This window comes from Typopeltis vanoorti, chromosome 4, assembly GCF_054136105.1.
Source record: "Typopeltis vanoorti isolate ZY-2024b chromosome 4, IOZ_Tvanoo_1.0, whole genome shotgun sequence".
NCBI classification, from domain to species: domain Eukaryota; kingdom Metazoa; phylum Arthropoda; class Arachnida; order Uropygi; family Thelyphonidae; genus Typopeltis; species Typopeltis vanoorti.
In genome coordinates this window covers 143,404,921-143,417,099 of record NC_143552.1, presented here as the reverse complement: position 1 = coordinate 143,417,099, position 12,179 = coordinate 143,404,921, and the positions used below count along the sequence as shown (strand labels likewise).

Genomic DNA, 12,179 nt, shown 5'->3' with positions numbered 1-12,179 from the left:
AAAATTGCGGAAAAAAAAGAAAAAAATATCGAATTAGAAGAGAATCAGCTCTGCATTTCAATCTATCAATACAAGTTTATGGATAAGAGACTTTACTGGAGTATCTAAATTATATTAACTTTTAAATATGATACTTGGGAAGACTGCAACTCATGCACCATGAAGAGAAAGAGCAAGCACGCCTTAGAAAGCCTCTAGATTTATAGAAAAGTTCATCTTCTATAGACTAGCAGTATTGCATTAAGATAAAAAGCGCTGGGAAAATATCTAGCAGTGATTTGTTTTCTTTAACTTAATGCTGAGGATCATAATACAGCTTAGTATTATTTAAATTATTTCAATTTAATTATATAAAATAAAATAAAGCATTATTATTATTTTCGTAATAGATTTATTTAGTTTCCGTTAAGCCTAAATTCATGTTGTTCATTAAAAAATCGTTGTAATTATATATTTGTTTCATAATTAAGACATCAATATAAAAATTTCAAATTAATGTTATGATGGATAAATAAATTTTCAGGAAGTTACTAATTTTTTTTAAAAATTCTACATTTGACGTAAGTGAGATACAAATCATAACAGAGAAGAAATTCCATTTTTAGCATCGTTTTTTTTTTTAAAAAAAGCATTTAAAATATCGCATTAATTACTGTGAAATTATAAGCTTAAATTGAAAACATTTAAACTTTTGTAAGCTATTATGCTTGAAAATTCTTAATATATTTTAATAACGTGTCAACTCACAGAAATGTAACATAGATAAATGATGTAATTGTGTGTTATTAATGTACGAACAGAAATCAGAAAAACAAAAAAAAACACAAAATAAAATTTTTGATATTTAAGTTCCTTTATTAAAATTTGATTAAATAATAATAATATTTTATTTTTTGAAATAAAAAGCGTTTTGTTTTATTTTGTAAAATAATTTTAGAATAGATGGTGGTTCAAACCTTTTCTTTTAATCAATATCAAAAATATTGAATGAGAAGGCATGCTATGTTTTTGTTTATTTTGTCACCAAGGAGAAATAAACTAGAAACGTAATTAATCACTTTAATCACTCATTTGCAGGGAATAAGTACAAAAATGTATTTTTGGTGTTGATAGTTTATTTTTCAATGTTAAAATAAAATATAACTTTTATTATTTCCCACCGATTTGTTAATAAAACAAAACAAAATAATTCTAATTCTCACTCAATGTTATATAAATGAATTTAAAATAATAATTTTAAATGATTAATTCTAATAATACAGCACATCCGAGTATATTATCACTGCTGTCTTCCTTTATTCCTATTAATATACTCAAGAATAATTATTCTGTTGGTAAAAAAAAAACTAAATGGAATATCTCCTGGATGTAGTAATATTTATTTCTATGCGTTGTATCGCATTTTTGTAAATAAACTTTTGAGACTATCCCGACTGTTTTTAACCCATATAGTTCAAGTTATTAATGAATGTATAACATGCAATATAAATTGCGTAAGTAGAGTATTTATTTTTAGAGTAAGCAGTATAATTCTTATATTCTTCACCACAGTTACCGTTAGGTATTTTATAAACTCTTTGATATCGCTTTGATAAAATTTGAAACATTCGATTTTGAGTTTAAGGGTTCTATGATACTCAGATATCGTCAAGCTTTACTATAGTTCCCTTTAGAGTGATTAAAGTTATTAGTTATGTTTCTAGTTTATTTCTCCTTAGTGACAAAATAAACAGAAACATAGCATGCCTTCTCTTTAATTTCGGAGATTATATTGGCAAAAGTAAAGCTGCATTGGGATTCTAGTAGCCAATAGAAGTTTTTCTAGCCAATTTTCGAGTCCGTCAACCTTTACGCGAGTAGGATTTTTAATGCCAATAACTCGGGAAAAATTGCTTCATCCTACAACTCAGAAAAATTGACATAGACCTGAATTTTGTATAACAATAATGATAGTTAAGGTTAGGAACACGAGATGGCAGAATTTGTATTTTGTACTGCTGTCATTTATAAGCAAAAAATCGTCGATAGAGGTAGCTTGAGCTACCCTATGACTAAAATTATTAATAATATAAATCCTCTGTTACTTCTCCCTTCAGAGAATGAATGGAAAATATTATTATTATGATTATATTTATTACATTTCACCTCATACTATCTATGCATAAATTTTACACAGATATCACTTCTGTTAAAACAGAAATAAGTTTTGTGATGTCTGTACATATCAGAGAAAATATTTCAAATAATAAATTATTAGACAGAGTATTTAGTGTCGAAAAAATGATTCTAGATATTCGGGATTATACTAATTTATTTATTTTTAGCGATGTATGCGTGTGTGTTATATGAAGAAAAAAGGATGCTGTAATACAAATATCTTGTATGATTGTAATGTAGCATGCATTATAACATTATAATAAAGAAAGCTAACTGTCAAAAATTACAATAATTTCAATTTCAAAAATAATAATTATAATTATATATATTTGCTCATCGTATCTCAAAAATTAATTCCACCAAATCTAATTTTTAACAGCGATTAGTAGCAGATGCGCTACCTCTGCTTAGATTAGATAAATTAGACAACCTTTGCAGTCCTTCCTTTTTCTGTACACATTATGTAAAAAATTAAAAGGTGTTTGTTTAAAACAATGATTTTAAATCACTTTTGATTTAAAAAGTAAATATAAAACCATTTTCATTTTAAAATAAATTCATGGAGAAAAATGTATGCGTGTAAGGTCTATAACTTATTTTATGATCAGAAGTTCAACACAATTAAGAAAACAAACGCGAGTAATGATATTTAATAAACAGTTCTGACTAAAATCGATTTTTTCCCGAACATCAATGGATAATATGAAAGAACCGACACGGAAATTCTTGTAATTTCACGAGCACAGATTTAAACCACTGCTCTATAGCTGATATTATAAAAATCAGGGAATTAAAAAAAATCATATAAGCTTTATTAATATATAATTATATCATGTGATGTATATATATAATATAAAATATTATCACAAATAATTACGCAGAAAAATAATCACAAAATAGTAAACAAATAATGTTTTTAGATATTATAACATTTTATTTAGTATGTATGTTTTTATTCACGTGATTCAATTTTTATTTTAGTTATATAATACTATTATAAATCACTACACAAAATTAATGACTATATAATAAGAAAATAAAAAGAGAAATCATGAAGTAATATAATATTATTAGAAAATAATGGCTATGTCATAAGAATATAAAAACTCGCTGTGATACATTAGTGAAGTTATTTAAATAAACTGAATAATATTTCATAGTAATGAATTTTAATAATACTAAAACAATGCTTCAGAACCCAATTTAGAGGTGAAAATTAAAAGAAAAAAAAAAACATTTGACACTAAATGGCAATTAAAAGAGGAATCCTTATCCTTATAAGGACTGGCTTAAAAGGGCGAAGCAAGAATGCTTTTCATCTTCCCCGTTATCTGTAGAGAACAGTGTAGGGATAAGGTATTATTATTAAGCTATTAAAGCTCTGATCATGGCAGGAGGGTAACAGCAATAACCGAGCCTCAGTTAGAACTCTTTGGCTGCAGCATTGCCATCCATTACCCTCCAAGGGTATTCCGGATTCTCAAAAGAGGAATATCTATTATAGTTCATTTCATACATTCCTTATTATTATATTATTATGGTTTATTTATTCAATCAAACTAATAAAGAAAAATTTTTAATTTATACGTTAGAAATTAAAAAGTAATTATTTGTTTAATATTTTTCATATTATTTTTAAGCGATATTAGCTAATTTTAATAACATATTACTGGAACTATTTTATTAACATGAAAATTATCTATTTGTCATATATGCGAAAAACAATAAACCAACTGGAAAATCTGAATACACTTGTGGTATAGTATATAAAAGAATGTACATAAACTTATTCCTTTTGTTTACAAAAGTTTAAAGTTCTTTAAAATATTACGTAAAACATAAAATACATCAAAAGCTCATAGCAATAACTAGGAGACTATAACCAGCTGAAGTACATTTTAAAGATAAAAAATTCATAGTAACTGGATTTCTTCTAGTAGTTTGTTCTTATGCATTTACTGGTATATGACACTGCACTGCATAATGTAAGAACGAAAAAATAAAAACTGTTCTGATAGTTAGAAATAAAATGTTTGAATAATAATAATAATAATAAAACTATGATCACAAGTCGAAGGGTTCTTTTGATATTATCAGTAAGAAAGTATTGTCTTGGACAATCCCCAATTTCTTCAAACAAAATAAAACTGAAACCTAAAATGATCACGTCGAACAGCTCATCTTAAAAGTCTCTTCCTTTTGTAGGGTCTACAATCCAAAGAATATCTCGATCTGAACCTTGAGTCATTGACTCATGCTGACTCACTTTATTGACTAGATAACTTGAAGCTCGAACCCGCAATTTTCGTTGTAACATAAGCAAATAAAAATTAGCAAAAGAAATAGTTACATAAAGCGTAGCATTTACAATATGATAACTCCGCCAAAAATATCTGACGGAAGGTATATGATATTCATGAGCAACAGCTCGCAGGGGTGAATGTTCCTGAGGAAAAGAGTTTTATTGTAGCACATCAACCCCACTTACAACACACCAAATAAAGCCCATCAATGCCTTATAGAAAATTCCAGTAGTTTTCACATGGCACGGTAGATGGCGCCACATTGACTGGTCAACGAAACGTTACGCACTGATTGCTTCGTTCATCTAATTGGCGTGTTTTGGTTCGTAGAGGTGACTCCACTGAAGCAGTTTTATTCATCCAAGAAGTGGAAGATGAAGGAGAACTATCACCGCTTTGAGTAGAAGATAAGTCCAAGACTTATTATTTTAGATAAAAGTTTGCATGCTGACGGAAGCCCAGATACGCCTGAAGTTGTGTGTTTGCCGTGATGCATTGCTGCAGGATTCTCACCTGTAATCGAGTAAAGAAAACAATTAGATGATTACAACGCCACACAACGGCTTTAAATGTATAGAATCAGAATACTGAAACATTTCTAAAATAAATCTACAAAAATTAAAATTAATTTCATAGTTATTCTAGTCTGAGAAAGAGAAAAAGCAGAAATTATATAAAAACAAATATAACGTTTAATAAGAAATTAAAACAAGAATAAATTATATTTAAATACATAAAATGTTTAAATAAAGAATAAAGAAAATGAATAAATAAATAAATGTAAAACTTATAAGTTAAAAATGGTATTCCCATTAAATTGTGTATGTATACAGTATCACATAAGTTTAGGTTGTGCTGGCTGTAATGCTAAACCAATTGCTGAAAAAGATTGTTACTTTTTTTCTCTTTTTAACCGTTGAAGATTAAAGTCGTTACTTTTTGCGTACTCCTGATCCTCTGGTGATGAAACAGGAACCGTTCGTTTTTTTTTTTTTTTTTTTTTTTTTTTCATTTCTTCATTTTCTCAACTCGACAAGATGTAATCATTTGTTCGAGGAAGGATGGAATAGGCTCACGACTATAAGTTTCTTGATTAATAATGGTGGACCTAGAAATATTGGTTGGCTTATCTATTATTTCGTTTAAAAGGCAGAAAGAAATAATGAGAAGAAAAATTAATATAAAACAATTATCCGAATGTATTTCATTTTCGTGATTGCATAGTTGGATTATCTAAATTTTTATTAATATAGTTTGCATTAATTTTAATGATATGGTATCATTTTACATCTTTTAAATCTTCTTCTTCTTCTTATAAGATAACGGGAAGATATTTCTTCTATTTCATTACTTCTACTTTCCATCCATCCAAGAAGGACTGAGCCCGCGGATTAGTGGTTTTAGGCGATTAGCATAGCTGATTTGATATTCCTCTGAGGGCGAGTCTTTTTATGTTTGTAAATATGTGTATTCATGAAACGTTGCCTGTTTTGAGGGACGAAATATGGGAAATTCCAGGAGGGAAAAGTCGTCCACCTCTGTTGAGACCGGCTAACTCATCTTTAATTAAAAAGCTCTAATAAAAGTTCTTCGCGTCATAGACCGATTCCAACGATGATTTTACACCCAGTGGGTTTTTCTGTATATTTTTAATTCCTCATTCGTTTCTTATTCCTTATTTTCATTACGGTCAATCGTGCTTATTGGCCAGTAGTTTGCTAAATTAGCATCGGGCCAAAAAAAAAAAAAAAAATGCTAACCCTGTTGCGAAAAGTGCTAATTGATGTTTCAACATCCATTTTCATTTTCACTCTCTCTCTCTCTCTCTCTCTCTCTCTCTCTCTCTGTGCGTGTTGGGTGTATATGTATATCTTTCCTCCATATTTTAGACTTTCTTCACTAGAAAAGCGATATCAAAAGAGCATTTACATGCAGCAACGTCTGTTCTGTGTGTAGTTTGTTGACATGACGTAGTGAGTGCGATACAATGAAAACTCTTCCACCTGTGTATGATTGCAATTATACTAAAATGTTTAATTAAATAGACACTGGTGATTAGGATATTAAATATGTGTTTACACTATAGCGCTTTCTAAGGCTGAACTCTGGGTAAAAATAATGGCTTGTAATTGCATCTTGGATCTTAATAAGTTAAAGATTGTTCAATGTCAGAATGGTTTAAAATTGACTAATAATTTTAGGCAAATTTCTTTTCAGTATTTAGGTTAAAATATGCCGATTTATAAAAAAATATTTTCAGCTTTTTATGAAGAAAGTTTAATTTTTGGAACTTTACAAATTGCAAAGAGAACTCTGTTAACATAAAGCATCTGACCAAGGTTCAATGATACAAATAGCGATGCGTGTTCTGAAGAACTGTTGTTCTGTCCGCCAACAGTACACATCCCTATAACTAAAGGAAATGTCTTTCGACATTGCTTTTGAGATCTTTTGCATTCCAATCATCATAGTCCTTTCTTGAAGGACTTTCGCCATGTTGGCTTCGTTTACAGATGGCGATGGCCATCTTTACATGATCTCATTTTTAAGGCAGCAAAACACTTAAATCAGTAGAAAACCATCACATTTTCAAAATTGAAAATTGAGATTTTCAGTTTTGAACTAATATTTAATATTTACGTGATGTAGGGACAAAAATCAGTATGCTTCATATGGAGTACATGTGTGTGTGTGTGTGTGTGTGTGTGTGTGTGTGTGTGTGTGTGTGTGTGTGTGTGTGTGTGTGTGTGTGTGTGTGTGTGTGTGTGTGTGTGTGTGTGTGTGTGTGTGTGTGTGTGTGTGTGTGTGTGTGTGTGTGTGTGTGTGTGTGTGTGTGTGTGTGTGTGTGTGTGTACATGCGTGCGTGTCCGCTCATGGGCAGCGTTGTTTTCGGAAGTTGAAGACAGTAAATGATGAAGAATTGTGGGAAAACGTTAAGCAAAATTCTGAGTGGACATTCACGTCACCCCAAACTGAAGTTGAGTGGATTTAAGGTACATACCATTCAATATGGACTACAATGTTGGCTTGATCAGTATTTGAAGGGACACAAGAATAGCGCCCATTATCCGAAGGCTTAGCCTCTTCTAACAGAAATGTGCTGCTAACTGTTTGCTGGTCAACTTTCTCTGTAGTCCAACACATACCTTTCCTTGTGAAATCGAAGTCAATAACTGTGCCGTTATGATACCATAAAATATATTGAGGCGGCTCTGAACTGTGTACTACGCACTTGAGATTTATGGTATCTCCTCTGTTAAAGGAGAGAACTGGGCCTCCGATTATTTCTGTCTGGTTGGCTGGAAAAAAGAAACGAAATAACCTTAAAGATGCAGAGTAAATATTGGAAAACGAAGGAATGGATGGTAGACGAATAATTGTCTTGTAGTCCTGTCCACCAAGTGGTGGCTTCGTCACGGATGGAGTTTGCGTTGCTGAAATATCCTCGTTATCGTAAACATGCACATGAACATCTGTTCTTTGAGCTCTCATTGGGATACAGGAGTAGTTTCCAGAATCACTCGATCGGCTATTGGTTATTAATAACGTGGATTTTGTCGAATCAGAGTTCCTTTCTGTTAATATACTCGTGCGTTCATAGCTCTCGATTCTGGTGCCATTGTGGTACCAAGAAATTATTGAGTTTGCATTATCCACAAGACAGGTAATATTAATGGTGCTGCTACTGTTCGAATAAAGCGTTGGACCTCCGATTATGCCTGTCTTCTTGTTTACTGCAAAAAAAAAAAGAAATGAAAAACTATTAAGAACTATACTTGATAGAGTTACAGTATGTTGTGGGAAAACAAGAAGATTTTGCGTCAGCTTGAGCTAATGATGGAAGTGAGATTGATCGCAGTAAGCAGTAGTTGTTGGTAGGGTTCAAAAGCAGGAAACTAGAAGTGGTGATACGCTGAAGGAATATTGCGAATGTTGATAAGCAAATAGAAGCTTTGGATGGACACTGCAGATAAAGGGAAACAATTATTCTCGTTTTGCAAAGCATATTCTACGACTCAATGGAAAGGCGAAGCGAGGCTTAGCGACTGGATGGAAACAACTATTAAGATGTTTCAAATGTAATTTTCTAATATATTTATAAGCAGAAGAAAAAAAAAAGGAAAAGCAAATACAATAAAAATAAAGAAAATAAAAAGTAAAAAATAATGACAAAAGATATAATCTATCACAGTTAAAAAATTCAGATTATGATAATATAATAATTGCTAAAAAAATTATTTCAATAAGAAATGATCAAAAATATTTTGGACAACTTTTTAAGGGAATTGTAACATTATTGAAGAGGCTGCTGAAGGGAAATAATTTCAAGGTGTCGCTAATATACAACTGAATACGTCGGTTGCAGATCATTCTCAGAGAGGTCTAGCATAGATGTATCGAAAAATGAGAATAGGCACTTACAGGGATCATAGTTTGAAGGAGGTATCTAAACGTAACTTTATATATATATATATATATATATATATATATATATATATATATATATATATATATATATATATAAAACACTGTCTCAGATATTTTTGATCATCCCTTGTAAGATACCGTGCAAGTCTCCCCCCCCCCTTCTGGTCCTTTGTCGTGTTTCTTACACAAAAATAGCAACTACTAATGTTATGCATATTAACTTTCATCAGTCAATTGACAATAATTGTACACCGTAATATTATTTGACTTCAAAAATTGAGAATGATCAGTAAATCTACCTCTTCAATAAACGTTCAACCATCACAACTTGTAATTCGAGGCTACTAACAAAAACAAACAACTTGGCTAGAGGCAGTGTTATTAATGGGAATAAAAGAACTTTATTTGATAGAGATGTATGATTTACATTATATTTTTGTTTATTTGCCGGGCCTGGTTGGCCGAGAGATCAGCATATCCGCTTTCCGGCCAAAAGGCTGGGAGTTCGAATCCTGCCATGAGCATGGAGGTTTGTGATTGTCTGGAAATTACTAGTGGTGATGATGGGCGGTAGATGGCTTTAGTGTAGATGATGATGGTAGTTGCGGTTCGTTGTAGTTCGTGGATTTGAGTGGTGAAGACAGAGTTGTAGAGCAGGTGCCCTCCCTCGATGAGTCTTTGGACTTCCTGGAGATGTGACGTAATAATAATAATTATTATCTGCTAGCTAACGAAAAATAGAAAGAAATATTCTGGTTGAAAGTAGAAAGTAATAAAGGTATGTCGACTTCTTGATCTTATTTATGTTACTTTGAGTAAAAGTTAAACGACAATGAAAACTAAAGTGCTAGGCTGGATTGGATTGTTTTGGAATTTCAACTAAAGCAATTAAAGTTATGAGGCGAATGTGTTGTGTCACTTAAATCCGTATATTCTTTTAGCCGGTTTGTTTATTTGTGGAATGAAAATACAACTTTCCAAAGGAAAATTCTTTTTCAAATACGAAATTCTCTTTTGAAGGTTCGCTATGTTTCCTTATGTGGAATTTTTTATGAAAGGGTTTTTGCTGCATGCGTAGCCACCCATTTCAGACAGTTTAAAATACCTGCTTCTGAAAAGGATGTTTGCAATGTCCGTGGAATGGCCTACTCATATGAACCCAGTCATCCCCAAAAGCGAATGAATTTTGGAATGACAAAGAAATTCTCCCTTATTCTAATGTAATGTAAATGATGTAATATATACTTGACTTTGAACGAGTCTGTCCTGGTTTGTAGATCGACAAATCTTTCTGCGTTGATTCAGTGATGGCAACGAGTCACAAACCACTGGGCGAAACAGGCAAAAATAATACAATCGTATCCAGTTTGCATACAAAATAAAACAAGAATATTTTTTATTTCAATTAAAGTAAATTTTGCAATGTATTCTCTGGTTTGTATAAATTGAATATTTGAAATTTGAAATTATTCTGAATTTTGAGTAAAGGTGGGCTGTAACAAATTAAAATTATATTTCAGGGGAAAACAGAATGATATTTTCTTGTAATTATTTGGTTAATATAGTTAACAAGCAGCGTAATTTCAATCAAAAATTATTTTGATTCAATTAAAAAAAAAAAGATAGAAGAATCTTTAAATTAGAGATGCAAGGAAATTATATTCTTGGTTTAATCCTCCATCCAAGTGTAAGCAAACAAAGTTTGCGCGCGATGTCACTTCACGACTGGGCTACTAATATATAGAAGCCAATGCCTTCGCATCAATTGCCTTAGTATCCCATAATTTATTATTATTATTATTATTATTATTATTATTATTATTATTGTGTGCAGATACTCTGTGTGATAGTAAACTTTATTATTTTCATTGTAAAAACAAAAACAAATAAGTCGTTTATAAAAAAAAAAAAAAAATTATTATTATTATTATTATTATTATTATTACTATTATTATTATTAAGTGGGACCTCCAGGGAGTCAGAGACTCATCGAAGGCCACATACTTATTCTTGAATTCATTCACACTGCTTGCACACACAATATCACACACCACAGAAAAAAATCTAGCCCTCACACCCTTCTTGACGGCCTTCATTCTTAGCTTCCAAGGATGCCCTCTCGTTCTTTCCCTACCCTCCATAAATTGACAAATTCCATTAATTGAAATACTGTATGACCTTTTTAGAAGTTTGTAAGTCTCATTCATATCACCCCTCTTTCTCCTGTTTGCTAGCGTCTGCAGTCTACAAATTCTCAATCTGCCTTCATAATCAGTATTCCACAATCCTGCTATCATTTTTAACACTCTCCTTTGCACTCTCTCCACTAATGCAATGGATATATCCTTGGAGTCATTATGGGAAAAATGTTGTCAACTATTTTGCCTGTCTTGTAGAAATGTAAATCTTATATCCTTTTGAAATAAACATTGCATAACCTCTTCCAGATGCACTCTTCAAATATGTTTAATTTACAAAATAAGTTAATGAGATATCTACCTAATTTTAGTATTTATAAATTTTGGTATTTCATAATTCTTCCATTTCCCTTGCAAAATAGACATTTATTTCATCAACTATCTATCTATCGATACGTACACATCAAAAACGAAATATTTATCCAGTTGTGTAAACATTGGTAATAGGAGTTGCGCAGATGGCGCTACAGTAACACAATAATCTATTAACTAAATTGGGCTACTTACCATTGAGTACGTGGACAGCAATATCTGCTGGATCTGCATTCGATGGAACGCAAGAATAATTTCCTGAATCGGGAATCTGAGCATTGCTTATTAATAATTTACTGGTTGTACGGTCGCCTTTCTCTGTGTGTACACTAATACCACGTGGAGAATCGTAATTGATCACTCTGGCATTATGATACCAGAAAATATAGTCCGGTTGCATTGGGCTTTCCATCACCTCACATGTGAGATTTATTGTACTGCCACTGTTAATGTACAACGCTGGCCCACCAATTATCTTCGCCTTGCTGACTGCAAAAGAAAAAGAAAAACAAGAAACAAAGTAAATACAATCGATGGTTATAATATTGCGGAAAAGAAATTTGACAAGAAAACAAAAGACGGAAAAGATTTGTACAATAAATAATACTGACGAATGTCTGTTTCAGAAATCTTATAACATTTCTCGCATTGTTTTGTCCATTTCTTTCTCCCTATTTGGAGTTTTCAGTACTGTACTTTGTTTTTAGAACAGAACTTTGGGTTTGCGAGTATTCAACAGATTGCATCATATATCACGTGGTCGGTGACGTTATAGAATACA

The 12,179-nt window shown here is 31.4% G+C and overlaps 1 protein-coding gene across 1 annotated transcript in view; it reads right to left on the bottom strand.

Moving 5' to 3' along the window:
• Positions 1-4,839: 4,839 nt before the first annotated feature.
• LOC150107730 (protein amalgam-like) overlaps positions 4,840-12,179 on the bottom strand; it is a 347,148-nt gene continuing 339,808 nt past the window's right edge. The window contains exons 4-6 of the mRNA XM_090391501.1: positions 11,594-11,887; positions 7,462-8,194; positions 4,840-4,973 (exon numbers count right to left, since the gene is read on the bottom strand). Of these exons, the coding sequence (XP_090247627.1) occupies positions 4,970-4,973; positions 7,462-8,194; positions 11,594-11,887 (1,031 nt within the window). The 3' untranslated portion in view covers positions 4,840-4,969. The remainder of the gene's footprint in view (positions 4,974-7,461; positions 8,195-11,593; positions 11,888-12,179) is intronic.